The sequence below is a fragment of the Astyanax mexicanus genome, chromosome 4 (assembly GCF_023375975.1).
Source record: "Astyanax mexicanus isolate ESR-SI-001 chromosome 4, AstMex3_surface, whole genome shotgun sequence".
NCBI classification, from domain to species: Eukaryota; Metazoa; Chordata; class Actinopteri; order Characiformes; family Acestrorhamphidae; genus Astyanax; species Astyanax mexicanus.
The window spans coordinates 15756548-15780081 of NC_064411.1; the positions used below are offsets into that span (position 1 = coordinate 15756548).

Genomic DNA, 23534 nt, shown 5'->3' on the forward strand with positions numbered 1-23534 from the left:
TCATTAGTTAGATGTGATTTAAGGCAGATAAAGTTTGTCATTCCTTTTAGGACTTTTTAAACAAATTAAAACAAAGCTTAAAAAACAAAGTAATCAACAATTTATTTACATTTATAACATCCATATCAAGAATCAACATCCAAATATACACTTGGTGGAGTTTTTAAACACTGTCCATTCTGTTGAGTTACCTTGACCTAACTAGTTGTAAAGTCAGAGATGATGGCTCAATTATTGCTGCCATTTTTGTTATAGTCCTTCATCAGTGCTTTCCAGTTGGCTAAAAAGTTTTGGTTGGTGGACCAGTCCAAAGTGTCACAAGAGGTAAAAAAAAAAAAAGCACAGCACAGCTGTGTCTGATCTACCCACACCAGCAACACATAAGTGTCACTGCAATGCTGAGAATGAAAAACAACACAAATAATACCTGCTACATGGGGATACTTAGTATTGAAGAACTAGGTAACTGCTGTGACTGATGGATGACAGCAAATGTAATTTGCTGTAACAAAGTGGTCCTACATGTTCATTGGAGCTGATAAATTACCATTAGGGTATATCCACCATATTTTTAAAGTGTTCACTGAGAAAAGGAGAAAAGAAATGTGACCAACAGTTACACAATTCCCTCTCTTGACACACTTTTCTTCTTTATGTTCCGCACACGTAACCTGTGTGACCTTACAGGTTTAAAAGTCTCTCTAGCTTCACGTTTGGCCTTCTCAATACGTTGCCGATATGCATGCAGGGCAGAGATTTTGCGTTTCTTAGAAACTATTCCAAAGTTTGCAAATGCCATTTTGTGTGCTTTCTGGATTGTATTGTGCAGTTCTCTGCTGTACTTGTAGTTTGGTGAGTGACTCCATTCAAGCAAGTCTGACAGCATGGTCTGCACTGTAGGCTTTGGTTTAGGACACAGCTGATGGGCAATCTCACTTTCAGTCATGGCCATGCAAGAAGAGGTCATGTTAATTTCAAGGATATCCGCAAGATGTAGGCACACACATTTTTCTTGGTAACTGTTGGCAGTACAAGTGCAAAAAGCAGATTCACCTCTAAAGACAAATGTGGCATTGCCATCATGATGGTATACTGAAAGACAGTCTCCATCTATGTAGAACTGATCATTGTCAAAATATTGTTTTGCCACTCTATTGCGTAAAACTTGTATGTTTATGCCTCTTCTTTGTGCCTCAGTTTTGGCCATCATGGTGTGCTTGCACAGATTGCCTCTGTCATAGGTTTTGCAGTCACAGAGCATCCAGACTAAATCAACTGTAATTATACGAGGGTCTGACACTGTTGACATGAAATCTTCTGGCAGTGAACATCTCCCATCTTCACCTATGTGAATTTTTTCATGCAGACCATCCCCCAGCATACTTGTAGTAGGTACAGAAGTAGATGATGATGATGATGATGAAGAAGTGTTAAGTCGTCCAGCATGTATGAGGTCATCCAAATAACTAGAAGAAAGCAATACATTGTATAATAACAACCACCAATGAATAACAAATAAACCAAAAACCCTAATTGAATCTGACCACTTTCCTATTTATTTATATATTTTTTTAAACAATAGAGAAACAGTCTTATTTATTCAAGTTTCCCCATGCAACTAACATAATAGCTAATTGATGAAAGCCAAGACCTAATGAACTTACTTGTAATATTTTTGGACATCTCCACAAAGCAATTGAAGAAGCTGGTCAACTCGTTTGTTTGCTTGACCTCGCAAAAACTGGTATTTTATAGTGAAGAAGAATCTGAAAAGGGGAAGAAACATACATGCACCTGTAGTAAAATCCTGAATAACACAGCAGAATAATTTCACACCTGAAGCTTCTTGCTAGGTGGTTGCAAAGGTGGTTGTTCCTGTTACTGTGGTATTAGTGTTTTTGGGATTAGGAACAGGATTGCAACTGTGGATTAAAAACAGAGGAGTGATGGTCAGTACAGATGTGGATTAGAAACAGGAGTGATGGTCAGTACAGATGTGGATTAGAAACAGGAGTGGTGGTCAGAATAGCTGTGGATTAAAAACAGAGGAGTGATGTTCAGTACAGATGTGGATTAGAAACAGGAGTGGTGGTCAGAATAGCTGTGGATTAAAAACAGAGGAGTGATGTTCAGTACAGATGTGGATTAAAAACAGGAGTGATGGTCAGTACAGATGTGGATTAGAAACAGGAGTAATGGTCAGAACAGATGTGGATTAGAAACATGGAGCAATGGTCAGTATAGCTGTGGATTAGAAACAGGAGTGATTCTTAGAATAGCTGTGGATTAGAAACAGGGGTGATGGTCAGAACAGCTGTGGATTAGAAACAAGAATGATGGTCATTATAGCTGTGGATTTAGAAACAAAGGAGTGATGTCAGAATAGCTGTGGATTAGGCACAGAGTAATGCAGGTTGCTGTTAAGTAATAATAGTGATGCAAAATTCTTTGCATTTAACATCATAATTTTAAATGAAATACATTATGCCATTTTACAGTTGCTAAGATTAATCTGTGGAAACATACAAGTTTGCTTTATTTACATAATTCCTTAATAACTGATTGCAGGAACTACCTGTATGATTACTCTATGCCAGTACCTCTCTGCTTTGTTGTTGGTGTCACTGCTGTTGTGCTGAAACAATCGTCCAAAGTTTGCCCAGAGTGCGGCGAAAGGAAACCATTGGTCCCTGAGGTAATGGGTTACCCGGCTGCTACCAAACTGGGCCTCAAGGTCTCTACACTTTGAAGCAGACACACTTTCAAAATCTTCTTCCTGAAATGTGTCACAAGCAGACGATTATCTTTTTCAATTTATCTTGCAAACAACGTAACATATAGAAATATATATTTTTCCTTTGACAAAGTGAAACAAGAATAATAACATTCAGTTGCAAGATGTCACAGAAATCCCTCCTTTAGTACCGTCATGCAGGCTTTCATTGTCATCATGGCATGTATAACGGTGTTTCTTTGGGCAGGTGATAGGTTTCCTCCATCTTTTTTCACCAGCCAGCGATGTACAGCCTTGAACATACAATACAAATACACTTAGTGCTGGGCGATAAAAAGATAACAATATTTATTGCAAAATAATAGAGGGAAGCTTGTGTGATTTGGGACGGGTCCTTGCACGAGTAAAGGCAGTGCAGCTTTTAGCAATCAGCTTTTGTGATTAAACTATGAGAGTGTTTCTGTCAAAGTCACTAAATATTGAAATGAATAATAATGATAATATAAATAACAACAGTCATTATTATTATTATTATGTCAGTCAATTCTATTTGTGTCAATGTAAAAGTTGGTGAAACAAGTTTTGGTTTGTGTATTAGTATTTATTATTTATGCATTTTATTTTTCAACACATTTAAACAATATCACTATAATATGATAAGCGTGACAGTTTTGGTCATTATAATGCTGATATAAAATGCAAATATTGTTTCATCAAATATTGTTTCAAGCACACAGCACAGAGTGCAGAGGGAGCAGTGGTTTAATCCACATGCTAATGTTTTGGTTACTGCAGATGAATGAATCACAGACATTTGACATGAATAATTGCGCACCCTGTGTGAGGCAACAAACTCCCACATCTCAATATCTTCACTTATCAATGAGTAGTACAAAGTAACCTTTAGATGTAACAGAAATAATGGTTTGATTATATCGTGATATATATTGATATTGACTGATATAAAAAAAATATTGTGATATGATTTTTTCCCATATTCCCAAGCCTTAAATACACTGTTATATGTAGAGGGTAAATTGTTGGACAAATATAAGAAAATGCAGCTGAAAAGTACATTTTATATTTCTGTAGACCATAGGTGTCAAATTCTGGCCCGCGGACCAAATTTGGCCCATAGTGTAAACATATTTGGCCAGTGAGACAATACCGCATGACTCATAGAACTGGTCCACTGGTATTATACAGCGCATGTATCACTAATATAACTGCAATGCTCTGGGGCAGATACCTTGCAACCGGAGTGCAGTATGATAACTACAAATCCCAGAATGCTCTGCTGTTTTTTTTGGCGTTTGAAATTCAATTTTGCATGTATTCAATATTAACCCTTGTTTTAGGGTCTGTGGGACCCGTTTAATTTTTTTATCAAAAGAAAAAAAAAGATAGTTATTGTAATTGGGAAGAAGTAAACATTTGTTTAATATTTTAACATATAACTGATTGTGTTGATTTGAAAACCTGAGAACCTGAACACTGGCTGAACACAAAAATAGGAACAACACAAGGGTTACGTTATATATTATATAATATTAAGCTTTGCTTGTTCCGTTTATGTTTGAGCAAAAATTGTTCATGACCATATAAAAAGGTTAATTGTTATATCTAGTGGAAGATTTTTTATCATAACTATCAATGTCGGCCCGCAACTTTGTCCAAGTTTTAAATTTTGTCCCACTGTGTATTTGAGTTTGACACCCCTTCTGTAAACCATTCTGAACAAAATTAAGGGAGGCAAGTAGTGCATCAGGTAAAATTGAGAACAGGCAAAATTATTTCCAAAGCTGATTGATATTATTATACAGCTTGTTCTATAATTACATTTTATATAGGGAAATATATAAAAATGTATTTATACTAACTAACTAACTGAATACTACCTACACAAATAATGCAATTCCTCCAGGAGATATTTCGAAATTGTTAAAAACTAAAAAATAAAGTAGTGTTTTTCTACTTAATGTTAAAATAGTGTTTAACAGTTTTTCAGAGCAAATAAACCATTACTGTTCAGATAAATATTTTTTTCATTCCTATTTTCTCAGATAACATGTTCACATATTATATTATTACACTGAATATTCTGTGTTATGGAAGTGTAATACACACCTGCAAAACATGAAACCAGCATAAGAGAACTTTGGTCTTTGGGAAGGTCTGTCGTATGGCACCAAGTTCTTTTAAGTCACGATCTATCATTACTGACCTACAGAACACACACACACACACACACACACACACACACACACACACAGAACATACATATGCAAATAGAAATATGTATGTGGGTACAGTGTTATGGGTGCAATTATAATTGTCAGGTCAGGTGGCTGGGTGACAGGTTATGGGGACATTGAACATTTTGATTTTTTTTGAGAGAACATGACTAGTGGATACATGTGAATGGACAGACAGGTGACTGGAGACAGGTGACTGGAGACAGGTGGGTGGGTGGAGACAGGTGGGTGGGTGGAGACAGGTGGGTGGGTGGAGACAGGTGGGTGGGTGGGTGGAGACAGGTGGGTGGGTGGGTGGAGACAGGTGGGTGGGTGGAGACAGGTGGGTGGGCAGGCACTCACCTTGGGTAAAAGCCTGGATTGCACGAGGATAGGCTCTTCAAGCAAACAGTCAGTGTTTCAGATGATTCATGGCTTACAATAAAGTAGGCAAAAGGAACTCCTCTTCCTGTTTGATTCACTAATAAAAGGGCATAAAAGGCATAACCATATGAGGTTAAACCTTTGTAGGACGCATCCATGAAAATCATGGGATTGGGATTTTCTTGCAAAAGAGCCTTCTGTGCTGGTGTTTGAACTACTATGATCAAAGGTTGATCTTTTGTGATTGGTTGATAAAAACAAATGTTTTCCTTCAGGTCAGTGCTGATCAACTTGTCAACACTCACAGAATCATCAATATCAGGTAAAATGATGGATTGCAAACTTCGCTTTACTAATCTAACATCATTAGGGGTGAGATAGTATCTTCTGTTGTGCTTATCTGTGTGCCCATGACTTTGTGCCCAATTACAACTTTTTAACACAACTTGGGATACTGACAGTCCTTGGTTAAGCCACATCTCCACAAATCCTAATAATTCAGGATCAACTGGGTTCTTCGTTAGCTCTTCAGGATTGGATACATTGTGTCCTGTATGTTCCAACATGTGTCGAATTATTACAGCTTTGTATCCAGCCTCCCTGACCATTTTAAAAGAAACATAAGCCTGGCAGGAATTGGCTCTTGTTTTACTGGACTCCCCTTTGCTTTGTCCTTTTGCCTTATTTGATCTTTCACAGGCATAAAAATAATAGTCTTTGCTGGTGGACTTAGGTGCTTGGAAAAAATAATTCCTTTCCTCTTGGATCTTGGTGATGTAGGAGTCCATAAATTCCTTCTCATTTCCATTAATAAGTTGGACTTCTGTATTTACTTTAGAATCTTTGGGTTTCCTCAGATTTTTTGCTATTCCTTCAAGCCACACCTTCTGCATTGTCTACAAGAAACACAATTAGAGATATTAATAACTTGCCATAATAACATTTTAAATGAACTAAATTTAGATTTTATTGTATTTAAACATAATAAAACATACAGAATGAAAGAAAACGGTAGAGTAAAGAAACTGATATACAAAACAATGAATATTATGATTGTGCAGGAAAAATCAAACGTTTGTCATGTCTACTACATACACATTAGAATAATCTAAACATAGGAAAGGGATGTAATTAATAAAAAACTGCTTATAGAATATTTAGGAGTATAATGTAGAGGAGCTGTTCTGTAAGCTGCTCTAAGAACAGAATATAAACATAACCACCACAAGCTGCTTTAGGAGCAGAATGTAGAGGAGCTGCACTGTAAACTGCTCTAAGAACAGAATATAAACAAAACCACCACAAGCTGCTTTAGAAGCAGAATGTAGAGGAGCTGTACTGTAAGCTGCTCTAAGAACAGAATATAAACAAAACCACCACAAGCTGCTTTAGGAGCAGAATGTAGAGGAGCTGTGCTGTAAGCTGCTCTAAGAACAGAATATAAACAAAACCACCACAAGCTGCTTTAGGAGCAGAATATAGAGGAGCTGTACTGTAAGCTGCTCTAAGAACAGAATATAAACAAAACCACCACAAGCTGCTTTAGGAGCATAATGTAGAGGAGCTGTACTGTAAGCTGCTCTAAGAACAGAATATAAATATAACTACCACAAGGTGCTTTAGGAGCAGAATGTAGAGGAGCTGTTCTGTAAGCTGCTCTAAGAACAGAATATAAACATAACCACCACAAGCTGCTTTAGAAGCAGAATGTAGAGGAGCTGTTCTGTAAGCTGCTCTAAGAACAGAATATAAACATAACCACCACAAGCTGCTTTAGGAGCAGAATGTAGAGGAGCTGTACTGTAAGCTGCTCTAAGAACAGAATATAAATATAACCACCACAAGCTGCTTTAGAAGCAGAATATAGAGGAGCTGTACTGTAAGCTGCTCTAAGAAAAGAATATAAACAAAACCACCACAAGCTGCTTTAGGAGCAGAATGTAGAGGAGCTGTACTGTAAGCTGCTCTAAGAACAGAATATAAACAAAACCACCACAAGCTGCTTTAGGAGCAGAATGTAGAGGAGCTGTGCTGTAAGCTGCTCTAAGAACAGAATATAAACAAAACCACCACAAGCTGCTTTAGGAGCAGAATATAGAGGAGCTGTACTGTAAGCTGCTCTAAGAACAGAATATAAACAAAACCACCACAAGCTGCTTTAGGAGCATAATGTAGAGGAGCCGTGCTGTAAGCTGCTCTAAGAACAGAATATAAACATAACCACCACAAGCTGCTTTAGGAGCAGAATGTAGAGGAGCTGTACTGTAAGCTGCTCTAAGAACAGAATATAAATATAACCACCACAAGCTGCTTTAGAAGCAGAATATAGAGGAGCTGTACTGTAAGCTGCTCTAAGAAAAGAATATAAACAAAACCACCACAAGCTGCTTTAGGAGCAGAATGTAGAGGAGCTGTACTGTAAGCTGCTCTAAGAACAGAATATAAACAAAACCACCACAAGCTGCTTTAGGAGCATAATGTAGAGGAGCTGTGCTGTAAGCTGCTCTAAGAACAGAATATAAACAAAACCACCACAAGCTGCTTTAGGAGCTGTAAGCTACAGAAAAGGGCAAACTGTTAAAAGGATATGGATTAAATTGTGCAAGCTAACGCTAGCTAGCTAGCCCAGTAGTTAAAATGCAGGTGTTTTAAGAGCTGAGGCTCAGAAACCAGCGTTTCAGGCATTTGCTTCTAGTCTCTTACTATTAGAAGGCAAGTTAGATTAGCATGTTAGCAGGTTGTGGTTAATTTCAAGGTAAAGTTAAGCAGACAGTCAGCTATCAACCGTGCTAGCTAGCTCAATGAAATAACTTCTCAACTGCTATGCTTTCTCTTGTTTAAAATACCCAAAAGTAAAACATGTCAAATTGCTATTACGCCTGCACTTACCTCTTTATTTCAAGGATTCTCCCTTACTCTATTTAACTCTCGTGGTCCTCTCCGCCTCGTTGCTCCGTAGGGATTGCCGTTTGGCGCAAATTACAAATTACTGATAGCCACGCCCCCCAGTGTTCCGATTGGCTGTCTCCCAGAGCCAATCGTATGACATGCTGCCCTGAGAAGATATTTCAATAAATAAAACTCCAATGAGCACCTGCAGCTCCCCTCGTCACCGTCTTTTTATTCTTAAAGGGGCAGGTTGCCTATTAGCCCTCAACCCTCCCAGGTCCTAGTGCCCACCGGCTACATTAAAATAATTAAAACTGCAGTTTAAAAGCTTTAATATTGATCTCTGCAGGTCTGAAACAGTTGATGTTGTTCTGTGTTGAGAAAATTAGTAAAATTTTCAGTCTCAAACATTTTCTAAACATCAGCTTTATTCGTTTACACACATAAGGAATTTGTTTCCGGCTGTTGTTACCGCTCTACAATTACAAACAACACAATATACAGAGAAGACTATGAAGACAATGAACAACTTCATGATAGAGGAGTAAAGTGCAGTTGCAGTATTATACAACATGTATAAAGTGCAGTATGGCATGTAAACAACAGTAAACAGCAGCTCAGTTCTAGTTATTAATAAGTTTGATGGCGATTGGAAAGAAACTTTTACTCTGTTATGGCGTCATTTTACTGCCAATAGTCGAGAGTGAAGTTTTTGAATGCAAGAGCCTATGTCATGCAGTGCTCACGCATTTTATTGGCTCACGTGTAAAATATAGGTGTGCTCTCACAAATTTACCATGCTCTCTCTCAGATTAACTCTCCTCTTGTACGAATATGCGCGCGCTCCCTCACTGCAACAAAGCTGACAAAGGTCTCCAGCCAATCAGACGTGGCAACAGGATTTGACCAATTAAATGCATAATGCCCCTTTTCTGCCTATATTTTACACGTGAGCAAATAACATCCGTGAGCGCTGCATGGAGTAGGCTCTTGCATTGAAAAACACTCTCGACTATTGGCAGTAAAATGATGCCATAACAGTGTCTGTTTGATTTTGTGCTCAGGGCTCTGCAGTGCCTGCCAGAGGGTAGTAGGTTAAATAGTTTGTGTCCAGGGCGCGGGGTCTGTGATATTTTTTTCCGCCTGGTTTCTACCCCTTGTTGTGTATAATTCTCGGAGGGTGGGCAAAGGAGCACCAATAATTTTTGTTGCTCTATCCAGCACTCTTTGCAATCTGCATATGTCCTGTTTTGTGGCTGAACCGAACCACACTATGATGGATGTGCTCAGGACAGATTCAATGACTGCAGTGTAGAACTGTTTCATCAGCTCCTGTGGCACACTGTGTTTCCTCAGTTGAACACAGAAACTACCTCCTTTGCTGGGCGTTATTGAGGATGGAGCTGGTGTTGGCCTCCCATTTTAGGTCCCAGGAAATAGTAATTCCCAAGAACCTAAAGGTAGTAAAATTAAATAATTGTTCTAATTTAAAGGGCCTTTATTTTGAAACAACACATCGTAATGTCCTCTTATTAGGCGAGAAGGGTACTTCAGACTTGGAAAGGCATTAAAAAAATCCTATGCAAATAACAGTTTTAAAACTAAATATTGCCGCAAGTGGCAATCATCGGGTTCAAGCACCAACTGGACGATGGTGTCTAATGGAGCATAGGATGGTGAGGTGTAAGAAGGTCTAATACAATTAGAGGCACATCTAATGAAGTTTGTAGAATATTCATCATGTGATCTACAATTGGTCAAAATGTGTCTACATGTTTTGTTTATTGATCAGGAGTAATACAAATTACATTTTAAGGCTTTTACTTTTTTCTTTCTAATTTTTCCCATTTTCTCCCCAATTTACACAGCCAATTTCCCAACTCATTCATTAGGACTCCCCCTATCACTAGTGATACCTCAACACACCAGGAGGGTGAAGACTAACACATGCTTCCTCCGATACATGTGAAGTCAGCCACCGCTTCTTTTCGAGCTGCTGCCGATGCAGCATTGCCGAGCAGCCAGCGCGCTTGGAGGAAAGCACAGCGGCTCGGCTCTGGTACATCAGCTCACAGACGCCCTGTGCTGCAGACGTCACCGTAGGAGTGATGTGGGGAGAGAGCGCCATCTACCCACCCAAAGGGAGCAGGGCCAATTTTGCTCCCTCTAACGACAGCAGCTTGATGGCAAAGCTGCATGAGCTGGGGTTCGAACCGGCGACCTCCTGCTCATAGTGGCAGCGCTTTAGACCGCTGGACCACTCCTTTAAGGCTTTTAACATATTTTAACTAAGGGTTCCAATAATTATGGAGGGCGGTGTACCTCCTGCCTGAGTTCCGTAGAGAGGAGATCCTCCAGCTGAAGAAACAAATAGAGCAGCTTACTCTGGAGCATCGCTTTGGCATTCACCGCTTTGCTGGCTCAGACAGTGACATTCGCTTTTACAGGTAAGATGTGGCAAGATGTTCAGCAGGTTTTATTATTTAAGTTTATTCACTTAAATAAGTAAAGCATACAGACATACTCGCCAGCACTGATTAAAGTTTGTTTGCTGATTATAAATATACAGTGTAACATTAAAAACAAGAATATGGTAAAAAGGTTTAGTTCATATTTTAATTTAAAGGGTAATTTTTCATATTAATCACACGTAAAGCTTGTGGTTTAAATTGAGTTATCAAAAGTGAACTTTTTAATGATATTTTTTAAATTTGACAATGTATGTTCACCTTCATTATGTGTTCTCTCTCAAGTATACTTTGGTTATTATTTAAATTAAGTTACTAAAACACTGATACCAATTTTAATCATAAAAATAATTGTATTTATAGGTTTGGATCCTATGACCTCCTCATGCGCTTCTGGGCCTTAATAGAACCCTCTCTGCCATCTATGGTTAGTGTCACACCAGCACAGAGAGGCACCTTTGAGCCAAGTTCCACTGTGGTAAGTACAATTATGTTTATTTTCATGGACCATACCTTATAACCTGACCGGGATAATGGCTGATAGAATTAAAATTAATACAATATTACCTTGTGTTATTTTTACAGTCTCGTTACCTGCAGCCCATAGATGAGATGTTCATGTTTCTGAACTATCTTGCACTGCGTTTAAAACAGCATGACCTTGCCGACCGGTTTGGAGTCCACCAGTCCACAGTCAGTCGGATTATTACAACATGGAGCAACTTTCTATATGCTGTGCTGGGGTCAGTGAGAATCTGGATGGCAGTGGAAAAAATAAGGGAACATCTGCCAGCAGAGTTCAAGGACTATGCAGACACTACAGTTATCCTGGACTGCACAGAGCTGAGGTGCCAGTGCCCATCTTCACCTCTTCTTCAAAGTGAAGTATTTTCTGTGTACAAGTCCCATTGTACACTTAAAGGGCTGCTTGGTGTTGCTCCTCATGGAGCTGTCACATTTATCTCTCCACTGTAAGCTGGATCCATCAGTGACAAACAGATCATGAGAGAGTCTGGAATTCTCTCCCTGTTGAGACCTGGGATGGCCATCATGGTCGATCGAGGATTTCTTGTTGGTGACTTTGTGCCATGTAAAATCTACAGGCCTCCATTTCTGTCTGGAAGATCCCAGATGCCTGTTGGTGAGGTCAGGGAGACCCAGGCCATTGCCCGCCTTAGGGTGCACGTGGAGCGCCTTCCTCTCCGGCTTTTTGGCAACATTAATCAACTCTATACTGTAGCATGTCTGCTGACAAACTATGAAAACGGGCCTCTTGTAAAGGCTTGGACAAAAAAGCAAGGCTCAACATCTGCTGGGCTTTTTTGAAGGTGGAAATGTTTAGTTCCTTATCACAGAGGATGTAATGTAAATAGCATAAATCTGCATGTATATATGTATATATTTTTCAATGAAATATGGTTTAATGCATTGTGACCGAATGCTGATTTACTGCAATAAATTCACTGTTCAGTTTAACTAGTACAAGATTTGTTTGATTTGATTGCCTACCTTACTATAACCATAACTGTATCAATTACACGACATTATTCACTTTGATGCTAATTTCTTTATTATAATCAGTAATGTTCAATAAAATTGTTACATATTTTAACTATATTTGCAGCTATACTAATAAACAACAGCAATTCATTCTATTTAACAATAACTTACACAACAGCTGTAACTTTCTTAAATCTGCTCAAAACAACTTTTACAAAGAAACAAAAACAATTTACAGGTTAAGCTCTCCACACATTAGCTAGTGATTTAGCTCTATCCTATTTATCTAGGGATGCACAAAGGTAAAAATAAAAAAAAGAAAAGGTCAGTTTTTTCTTTAATTGTTTTCATGATTCCTTTGTCATGGGGGATCCTCTGAATAATCATGTATTCCTCTGTATAGACCACAAAATCACACCAGTCCAATCCAGAGATCAGCATCTGGCCCTGAATCTGCCAAAAGTAAGGATGAGTTTTCCTGAGTGTATGTGTGCCCTCACTGATCTTAATATATGGGCAGTCCACATAGCTTGCAACATTCGGGCATTTTATTTCAATGGTGCATCAGGGTGGATCAGAAAACCACAGGGATAGTGGTTAACCTCCCTTACTCTGCAGTACTCCTCTACTGCTACAGGCTCCAGCTCAAGCCCTCATGTCAGCAGTCTGATGGCTAGGTCTTGAAGAGTAACTGTTTATTTTACCTTGAGTGTATTGACAAATATCTTTCAATTATGATTACTTATCTTAGTATCTATAATTACATAATCAGTGTGTGAAACCTTGTATTCTATATGCATAACCAATACTCACATTGTATTTGATCATTTTTATTACTCACAGTGTATTTTACACGCATTTATATAGAAGATTAACCAATAATCACAGTATATTCTTTACATATATAGTAAAACACTGTTTGATCAGGCATGTGACTAACACTGGCCTTATTATGACAAATTAACCCACATGATACATAACGCGATTACTAACACATAGGACCTATTATATGGCGGACTAACCACGCGCTACTAACACATTAACATATAATATATGGAATCCATTGTGTGACGTGTGTAGCTTATGCTTGAAGCATTTCGTTCACCGCATGTTTCTGACTATTCATTGTGCAAGTTCACAAGAAGGCTGGGGTGCTCCTGATTTTCCCTTTCCCTCCATGTGCTTCTCTCAAGACGGCAAGGGTATGTAACATTTTTAATTTGGTTGAGCTAATGAACAAATAAATAAATAAATGTTGAATAATTATGTGTGTCTTGGCAGGACGTGTGCATGGCTGAAAGTTGAGGATATTGGCCACTGTTTTCTGTTTCCTGATTTCTACTGTTTTCTTAATGGTTCTCTACTGTTTTTGATGGTCCATTTATGGGTTTTTTTGGATAGTTTCTGTATTTCTTTCCTTATAATTTCTGTATTGATTGCTTTAGTTTCTGCAGTTTCTTTGTTTTGTTATTTTTTTGGTGCTTTATTTATTTATTTTTTTGCATTGTTTTCTGGCTATAACTATCTGCATAATTTATTGTAGTAGCTAAGTTTTGTTTAATTTTGTAATTCTTTGTTTTTTGGGTTCAATTTAATTAGTTTATTTTCTTTTTTCATTGGTTTCAGTAACTTTGGGTTTTGTGGGGGTTTTTTTTCCAATTAATACTCTGCCAAACTTGAGTTTCTTTTCATCTAGTGTGTTTTGTTGAACAGTATTTTTGAAGTTACCAAAGAAAGAATCCAAGCTAGTCCTCCCCATTATGGTTTGTTTGGTGTGGTGTGGTGTGTAGTGTTAAGCTGTGGGGTTTGTGGATCCTTTATTTTTGGTTTGCTTTATTCCATCCAAAACTGGTGTTCATGTGCTAAAGCCAAGTATTGTCAGTGTCAACCAATTCAGTGGAGATTCATTGTGGGTTTTATGTTTGTGTTTTGATGATTGTGAATAAAGGTATTTTTAATATCAAACTCTGCCTCTATAGACTGTTTTAACACAGTCGGGATCTGTGAAGGGGGAGGGCTTCACATTCCTTTTGGGTTTCTCCCACCTTTTAACGGGAGTGGCGTAGTCAGTGCATGGGTAAAAATGGCTAGAAGCCACCACTCGTAAGTGTCACATTTAAAAAATATTTTCTTTCCTATTTTAGTGAAATACTTTATTCTAATTTGTAAAATGAAAGAAAAGCCCCATAGAAGTAGTTCTACGCTGTTTTAAATGAGAGTTTTAGCTGTTTAGCTCCATTCAGCGCGGTGATGGGGTGTAATGTGATATGGAGGGGGCGGAGCTCTACATAACCCGAGTGAGGCTGAGCTTCGGGCTCTGCAGTTCTTTCGCAGCGCCTGAGGAGGAAGAGCAGGATCAGCTGAACTACAGAAGGTATGGAGAAGTTTCTCTCTCTTTCTTTAACACGCTGTTCTACATTCACTCCTACACCCACACCACCTTCACCACCTTCAGCATGTGCAGCATTTACACCACCAGCACTGGATCTTCTAGCTCTGCTCAGCAGTTATGTGTCGTTCGAGAACGATGCAGCTCTAAGCGTCGGCTCTTTGAAGTGAACGATTCCACAATGGGAGCGTTTTAGGATCCTATTTGGGATCCGTTTTTTTCCTTCAGTTTGTCGCTGTCTCTCTGCCTCCCTGTCGTTGCGCTTGTGCTCTGCAAAGTGTCGCAGAGCCCACAGTATTTTTACAACGTCATTTTTTTGTCCTTCGGTGCCTCGCTGTCTCCACTCCACCTATGGAGCTAAATTAGTGCCAAAACTACGCAAATAAAGAAAATGCGCTTCCAGCGATTCCCCAGAGCATTAATTTACACTGATTAAGGTGTTTAATACATCTATAATAATCACCACTCTACCATTTTATATCCGATTTACACACGGTTTGATTTGTTACAAACAGCAGAGATGTAGTTATGATATAGGAAGCTGTTACACATTACAAATATGAGCTTTCATGCTGAAATGTTATATTATGCTCTTTAAAAAAGAAAGAAAAAATATTAAATTAGTGTTTAAATTAATTAATTAGATAGATAGATAAATGAGTAATCATATCGTCCTGGTCCTCACCACACAGCCTGCCTCACTCAAACTGACAGAAAAGAACCTAAAATATTAGCTTGTAAAATCACCCAGTGGTGTTATAGCAGAATAACACACCTAACGGTTAAAGTTAACTATATAACGGAAAGGATTAACCATTACAAACTGTGTGTACATTATCCTACCATTTAGGCTATATATCAACAACTAATAACAAATTCATGTTTTTAGGACATTCACGCTGTTGGTAGTATGTGATGTTTGGAATTGCTAGCTAGCTTGGCTAGGTCGCTAGCATTGGCTTGATAAGGTAAAGGTGGCTAAACTGTAACTTACCTTTAAAAATAATGTAATGTGCCCCTATTTCCAGTTGCTGTATCCTTTTAACAAAACTGCTTTTGTTGTTCAGTATTTTTCTACATTGTTCGTGACGCATTAAAAAAACATGGTGCATGCTCCACACAGTATTTTTATGTACAGGTTTACAAATGTGTTAGCAATAGTAAAATGTTTTATGATGTGATTTTGTTTGGTGAGAATAATGTCATGATACAACCCAGCAAACATGCCCACACTGGGCCAATGAGGTTGGTGCGGTACCGCCCCCATATGGGGAGCCCAAATTGGACCAATGGGTATTTGCACATTGGGCCAACAGAGATTTGCAGAGCTCTAACACACACACACACACACACACACACACATGCCCTCAGCGGAAAACCAATTGTGGCCCCAAATTTTTAGAACTGTGCAATATTGAACAGAGAACACTTTTCAAGAAAGAAAATTTAAAGCTGTGCTATTGGCACTTTGACATTTTTTGCAACTGGCTGTAAAACAGTTATATAAATAACACAATTTAAAGTGTATAGTAAATTAATACATTTATTACAAAGTATCATGTATAAAATATAAACAACACACAACAGTATTTAAGTAAATTAAATCCCAAATTTATATTTTAGCATGTAGATAAACATGTACTGCATAAATATCTCCATTTGCAAAAACAGTATTTATAATAAACGGTATGATATAAATATCAAACATAATACAAAATAACAAAGAATTATACAACTTAAATAAAAAAAATATATATATATATATAAACATCAATAAAAACAGCAAATCATATTCTTGAATAAATACTTAAATGCACTAGACTGATGTAGTAGATGAATAATAAACTGATACTATTATTGCTACTGGAACAAAGCCTCTGGGGTGGGTTTCCCGAAAACGAACAACCTCAGCCAATAACGAACGAACTAACAAATGACGTGAGTAAAGAACGAGCCAGTTCTGCGAGTGTTTCCCAAAGAGCTTCACAACGTGAAAATTAACAAAGGAGGTTAAAGAACGTCTTTGTTGAATCCTCCCCTGAAACAGCGCACTCAATCGATCCACAAATATCGATTATTATGCAGTATTTATTCAGTATTACACCCTAAAAATGTAAAAAAGTGTTGTAATCATCAATATTATACATATTTTGAAATTTAAATTACAAAAGGATGTACTTTGGCATTAATAAAATACTCCTACAGATACATATGGCTAAATAAATAAGTCATGTTTATATATAAATGTTTAATAAACATTAAACTTTTTTAAAAACTATTAGTTAATATACATATATATTATATTAATAGATATTGTACTAATATTATTAATAGTAATATTGATAATAATATTAATTTATTATTATTATAATTATTAATAATATAAAAATAATATAATAATATAAAAATAATTATGTGTGTATGTATGTTATGTGTATATATATATATATATATATATATATATATATATATATATATATATATATATATATATATATATATATTGTTGTAAAAAGAAAATGAAAGATGGGTTACCCCCATCCACCATCCGGGGTACAACTCCCCTGCGTGTTCGTTTTGATGGAGAGAGTCGCAGACAGGTGGAGTGGAGTTGAAAGCAAATCAAGTATTTATTACAAAGTACTGAATTCAGGAGAACCAATACATACAAGACAGTTAGCAGCCATCAAATAGTAAAAGTTCTGACCCCCCTCTGATCTGACTCCATGTTTATACCCCAAATGACGTGAAACCTGCTGATGAGGCGTTGCTAAAATCATCTCATGTTAGTATGCATAATTTCACGTGTTAGTACTCCGTTTCACGTGTCTGACCGGACCACTAGTGTTTGGCCTTGACTGTGTTCTTCCAGAACTGAACATTGTGGCATTATCTGTGTGCGTGTGCGTCACTCCCCGCTTTGAAGAGCTGCAGGTTTAGGGAGGCACCCACACACAGAGAAGGCCGCTTTGGTCTAAGAGCCTCCTCTGTATCAATTTAGTTCATACAGAGTGCACCAGTCGATGATTGATGGCCGTTAGTTGTGACCAAAATGCCTTAAGCATGAGCTAAACAAGTCACACAATGGATTTCTTATGTTATATGTTAATGTGTTAGTGGCGCGTGGTTAGTCCGCCATACAATAGATCCTATGTGTTAGTAAATGCCTTATGTATCATGTGGGTTAGTTTGTCATATAATAGAGTCTGTGTTAGTTACATGCCTGATCAAGCAATGTTTAACTATATGTGTAAAGAATATATATTGTGAGTATTGGTTAATCTTCTATATAAATGTGTATAAAATACAATGTGAGGATTGGATAATCTTCTATATAAATGTGTATAAAATACAAGGTTTCACACAATGATTATGTAATTATAGATGCTAAAGTTAAGTAATCATTATTGAAGGATATTTGTCAACACACCCAAGGTATAATAAACGTTAACTCTTCAATATACACACACACACACACTGTAAAGCTCCAGCTCATCCTAAATCAACATCTCAGTTGGGTTTAGGTCAGGGGATTTTGAAGGCCATGCACCTCTTTGTTAACTAGATAATTCCATATGCGTCAATTAATGGTTTTCATAGTTTTAATATTAATCGACAATGTAAAAAAAATAAATAAATAAAAAATGAGACGTGTCAACTTTTGACTGGTATTTATATATTTGCGAGCTGACACACCCCACAGTTTGCCCAGATGAACGGCCACAATGTTGGTTAGAAGCAGTGATGGTATAGTTACTTTGAAAAAGTAATCCGATTACTGATTACTGATTACTCCTTTAAAAAGTAACTTAGTAACTTTATGGATTACTTGAGTTTAAAAGTAACTAAGTTACTTTACAAGTTACTTTATTAGTTACTTTCAGCAGCTGCAGACACCACCTCCCGCTGCCTTAACATTAACATTATAACCAGTTTTGCCAATACTCCCTTTATTGGAAAATGCATTTTTAACAGCAACAATTTATCTCTGTTAAGTTGAACTATTTCCTAAAAAAATATGTTTTTTTTTATAAAAATAAAAAAATTAACTTAAATATATTTTTTTATAAAAAATAAAATATGGTCTTTCTTGATTTTACTAAACATAAATACTTGTTTTTATAAAAAATATATAAAATAAAGAAAGTCTTTCTTGACCTGACATATTTAACACTGTAAAACTGAACATTGAACCTGTTGTTCTCTGCAGGGCAGCAAGGAGTGGTTTTATAAAACAGAACCGTGTATATGGTCTAGACCAGGGATCACATATTTGCAGACTGGGGTCCGGGTCCGGACCCAGACGTTGTCCAATACGGACCCATACCGGACCCAACTACTGAGAGAGATTTAATTCTGACAGTGTTCATTTAAAGCACCGGAACTTTTCTTGTCTTTACGGTATACGCGCAGTGAACTTCCAATCACGTGTGGTGTAAAATCTTTAAATGCTCTCCTCTGCCAATCAAATTTGTGGCAGACCGCTGCCCTGGCTAGTGAATTGGGACTCGGCCGCAAAAAAAAACTGGCGGAAAACGAAAACGGGCGGAAACTAAAGACACGCCGAGCGCGAGAGAGAGAGACAGGGGAGAAAGCGAGACGCGTGTGATTGGGGAAGAGCGGAGGGGGAATGGGTAAGGGAGCAGTGTGTGTGTGTGTGTGTGTGTGTGTGTGAGGTGGAGAGAGAGAGAGTAACGCACAGTGACTTAAATAAGTAACTTTAATCTGATTACTGGATTGGAAATAGTAACGCGTTAGATTACTCGTTACTGAAAAAAAGGGTCAGATTAGAGTAACGCGTTACTAACATCACTGGTTAGAAGCACCTAAATAAAGAATAATATTAAATATTACCTGCACATTCACCGATACCCTTTACAATACGTGTAGGTGTGATTAAAGACACCGCAGGCGTCCCCTGCACCGGACCTACAGTACCAGGGATTTTCCCAATAGCATGGAAATATATTGTATTGTGCTGTAATTCCCGGGCTGGTGGGAAGTGTATATAAGTGTGTGTATGCCACATAACAGCCTGATTACAGAATCCACGGACTTGGTGACTTTGCAGCTTTGCTTAGACCGTGAGCATCATCTGCAGGAATCTGGATTTTCAATAATTTATGGGTTTGATTGGTCAATTCCAGTATGCCCAGTTAGACTACACAGAGAAAGTTGGCATTATAATATAATATAATATAATATAATATAAAATATAATATATGATATAATATAATCTAATATAATATAATATAACTCATTCACTCACTTACTCACTCATCGTCAACCGCTTTTTCCGTTAAGGGTCGCGGGGGGGGTGGCTGGAGTCTATACCAACCGGCATCGGGGGGAAGGCAGTATACACCCTGGACAGGCCGCCAATCCATCACAGGGCAGACAGACACACAGGCACATCCACTCACACACTCACACCTAAGGGGCAATTTTTATCCGACATCCAATTAGCCTGAACTTTGGACTGTGGGAGGAAACCGGAGCACCCGCAGACACGGGAAATAATATAATATAATATAATATAATAATATTAATTATTATAATAATAATTATATATATAATATAATTGATTATAATTAATAGTAACATAATATAATTGCTTCAACCAGGGAAATTATAATTTTTCTCCCTCAAAATTGGCGGTCCCTGGTGTTTAAGGTGCTGAACTGCAAGTAGAGATCCCCTAAAGAAGCTCTTAAGAATAACGACTGGGTGAGGGCACTCGTTAATCTGCGAGCGAGTTTACGTAGTACTTTAGTTACGCACGGGTTTGGGAAACACTCTTTAATTAACGATCAATCTTAAGTACGAGTTAACGAAGTTCTTAGCGTAACGAAGCTTTCAGGAAACCCACCCCTGATCTCTATTATTAATTTTATTCCTCTTGCTTGTAGACTTGGAACCAAAATGTCATCCCAATCAAACCAGTAAAAAAAATTCTAATTGAATATAACATTAGTTTTTGCATTAAGGTTTTTATCTCACAGCAATAATAATGAAGGAGAAAATAGATGTACTTTACATAAATAGAACAGATATAGTTAATCATAATATCAAAAATGAATATTGTTTATGCATTAATATAGCATAGATCATAAATTAACTATTTTTTTGAAGAGACTGCATGAGACGATGCTTCCGTCCACCTGAACGGTCCCGTGAATTCCAAAGCCAAACCTTTGCAACCTGCTCGATCTCTGCATCCTTTGGTGGTGGCATGATTGATCTTCTCACGGCCTCTTAAAATAATAATATAGAGATATGAGAATGCAGTCAGGTAAATACTACATCTGTTAGTGTCTTTTCATGTACAATGCTTAATTTTAGAGAAATTTGCAGACTGTATTTGATTACAGTGATTCTTATATAGTGATAGTTATTTGAATTTGAATTTCTTCAGGCTATTCATGGTGAAACATAAATAGCCTTTACAGTCACTGTGTGTGACTGGTAGTTACATTCTATAAACATGTGAGGTGGCCGATATCAGGATATCAGGTTCACAAAAATACCAAAACTTTTTAAACTGATATCTTTCCCTTAGCTTAACTGGCTATCTTTGCATTAGCTTAACTGAATATCCTTCCCTTAGCTTAACTGGCTAGCTTTCCATTAGCTTAACTGGCTATCTTTCCCTTAGCTTAACTGGCTAGCTTTCCCTTAGCTTAGCTGGATATCTTTCCCTTAGCTTAACTGGCTATCTTTCCCTTAGCTTAACTGGCTAGCTTTCCATTAGCTTAACTGGCTATATTTCCGTTAGCTTAGTTGGTTTTCTTTCCCTTAGCTTAGCTGGCTATATTTCCGTTAGCTTAGCTGGCTAGCTTTCCCTTAGCTTAACTGTCTATCTTTCCCTTAGCTTAACTGGCTAGCTTTCCCTTAGCTTAACTGGCTATCTTTCCCTTAGCTTAACTGGCTATCTTTCCCTTAGTTTAAGTGGCTATCTTTCCCTTAGCTTAACTGGCTATCTTTCCCTTAGCTTAAGTGGATATCTTTCCATTTTCCATTTCCCTTAATATTTCCCTTAGCAAGCCATTGTTCCCTTAGCTGGTTATTGTTGACATACTTGGATATAAAGTTAACTTACTTAACAGCAGTCTTTCTCCAAGAGCCGAGATAAGCTGCCAACTTGGGAGCCCCTCGTGTTATTTAAATGTGAGGTAAATTCTCAATGCTAACTTTTTTTTAGCACAATGCTAACTTCAACATAGCTACCCTTATAATGCAACAATAACCTGAGAGTGGTAACTGCGTTAGCACCACATTAGCGTATCTTAGCAAAAAATATAAAAGCGTATAGTAGAACAGAAATTATAACTTACCTTTCAGTCACTTTGACAGACCAAAGTCACTCACTGACTTTGCCTTTAAGCTTGATCGTTGCTCTGTGGTAAAGGCACGTGCAGGGAGGGGGGAGGGGGAGGGGGGTGGATTCGTTGGTTACATGATCCTCACAATTAAATATCACATGCAAAAATAAAAAGTATGTAACTTTTATAACCTTGCTGGCTTACACAAAGTGTATATTCAAGCACAAAAACATTTATAATTTAATATTTTTATTTATTTATTATCAGCACTACCAATAATAAAGGTGAGATTATGAATCAGCACCATGGAGCAAATTCGTAGCTATCCAAAATATTAAATAAAAATATTTTTATAAATAAAAATGTATAGCTATACAGTATATGTCTTGAAAAATATGAGATGTTACTATGTGTGTGTGTGTCCCTCCAAAGGTCTCTGCACAACTCTGCTGTGGTACCTTGATTTTTCTCCACTTTTGGTTTAGAAAATCTTTCAGAGCTGATACTACATTTCACACAGTGTTGCTCCTATCCACTAAGCTAGCTAATCTACCTAGCTCTCACAGACAAAAACAATAAAAATATTCAGATACCCTTCATATGAACTTGTTATGACACAAACTTTCAGATTGTAAAATATTGTATGGTAAATTTGGGCTGACCCAGAGTAACCTAGCATAGGATTTGTGTGGGCATGCTCACATATGTGTGCGTGCTGCCCACATATAACCCACAATGCCTACAGTGTGTAAATGGTGCAGGCTGAATTAGGGCTGACCCACAGTGGCCCTGCATGAGATTTGTGTGCACATGCCAAAGTGCAGGTTGCCCACATATAACCCATACCGGGTATGAAATGGTGCAGGCTGAATTTGGGCTGACCCACACTGGCTCTGCATGGGAATTGTGTGGGCATGCTAATGTAACCCCCATTTCATGAGAGCTACAGACTGCATAGTTTAGAGTCTTTGGGAGTTAAAGGGTTAAGTTAACTGAGTCTGGTGTAATAAACTGCAGCCAATCATATTAGGAAGCTTGGCTTGTCCCGCCTTAGTTGCTTCTGATTGGACAGAACTACTGCAGCTAGAAGTGCGGTTCCCCTCAATCAGTCTCTCTCTCTCTGCGTGCTCTGGAGGAAGAAGCTGTGCCCCAAAGTCAGCTAGAAAGCTGTGTCTCACAGTTAGCTTAGGAAAGTGACCAAAATAAGCCTCTTTTGATAAAAGAGTGAACTATTTAAAGCTAGAAGCATCACCTGTCCATCTAATGGGCTGGAAATTCGTGAATTGTGCAAAAACCTGACCTATGAACACCGACTATCTGGTGAGTTAGACTATGTTTGCTTTAGCTAGCTGCTAACTTTGCTAACAGACCGCATGGTCTGCTGCTGTAGTCTGCTGAGCTCAGAAATGCTGAATTCTCACTCAAATGTCTAGATTATATTACTAAAAACAGATAAAGGAGTAAATAAAGAAAATAGCTGTTGAGTATTGCTTTTAATGAAGATTAATATTTTGAGAATTTAATTATTACACATTAAATAAAACATTTCTTTTACTCATAGCTGAAGCTGGTTCTAGAGCTATTGAGGGTAAAGGACCAAAAAGGATACCCGTT

At 37.7% G+C, this 23534-nt stretch overlaps 7 protein-coding genes across 9 annotated transcripts in view; 4 read left to right on the forward strand and 3 right to left on the reverse strand.

The window, feature by feature from the left end:
* LOC125801241 (zinc finger protein 484-like) overlaps nt 1-23534 on the reverse strand; it is a 356394-nt gene that overhangs the window by 234199 nt on the left and 98661 nt on the right. The gene's annotated exons all lie outside the window — the stretch shown is intronic.
* Nucleotides 1-23534, forward strand: part of LOC125801208 (zinc finger protein 484-like) — a 207810-nt gene that overhangs the window by 175158 nt on the left and 9118 nt on the right. The gene's annotated exons all lie outside the window — the stretch shown is intronic.
* Nucleotides 1-23534, forward strand: part of LOC125801394 (zinc finger protein 585A-like) — a 196469-nt gene that overhangs the window by 129658 nt on the left and 43277 nt on the right. The gene's annotated exons all lie outside the window — the stretch shown is intronic.
* LOC125801308 (zinc finger protein 154-like) overlaps nt 1-23534 on the forward strand; it is a 224299-nt gene that overhangs the window by 70805 nt on the left and 129960 nt on the right. The window lies entirely within an intron of this gene.
* LOC125801636 (zinc finger protein 658B-like) overlaps nt 1-23534 on the reverse strand; it is a 116303-nt gene that overhangs the window by 54392 nt on the left and 38377 nt on the right. The gene's annotated exons all lie outside the window — the stretch shown is intronic.
* Nucleotides 78-8443, reverse strand: LOC111194919 (uncharacterized). 2 transcript variants are annotated; one of them, XM_049477250.1, is made up of 7 exons: nt 8242-8443; nt 5332-6248; nt 4862-4958; nt 2926-3027; nt 2601-2776; nt 1665-1766; nt 78-1466 (listed from the first exon to the last, which is right to left on the reverse strand). In XM_049477250.1, the coding sequence occupies exons 2-7, from the start codon at nt 6243-6245 to the stop codon at nt 617-619; spliced, it is 2241 nt and encodes a 746-aa protein (XP_049333207.1). In that variant the 5' UTR covers nt 6246-6248; nt 8242-8443; the 3' UTR covers nt 78-616. The 2 variants fall into 2 exon arrangements, with proteins under 2 accessions (XP_049333207.1, XP_049333208.1); XM_049477251.1 differs by having other exon boundaries at nt 2576-2776.
* Nucleotides 14316-23534, forward strand: part of LOC125801338 (zinc finger protein 239-like) — a 241569-nt gene continuing 232350 nt past the window's right edge. The window contains exon 1 of the mRNA XM_049477897.1: nt 14316-14583. The gene's annotated coding sequence lies outside the window, so the exon portion shown is untranslated. The remainder of the gene's footprint in view (nt 14584-23534) is intronic.

What these genes read in the sequence shown, in the direction of transcription:
- LOC111194919 (XM_049477250.1), bottom strand. Translation starts at nt 6,245, where the DNA reads ATGCAGAAGGTGTGGCTTGAAGGAATAGCAAAAAATCTGAGGAAACCC. An exon ending in AATCCAGGCTTTTACCCAAG is followed by an intron (nt 4,959 to 5,331) that starts GTGAGTGCCTGC and finishes TGTGTTCTGTAG; the next exon opens with GTCAGTAATGATAGATCGTG. An exon ending in ACCAACAACAAAGCAGAGAG is followed by an intron (nt 1,767 to 2,600) that starts GTACTGGCATAG and finishes TCCCCTTTTCAG; the next exon opens with ATTCTTCTTCACTATAAAAT.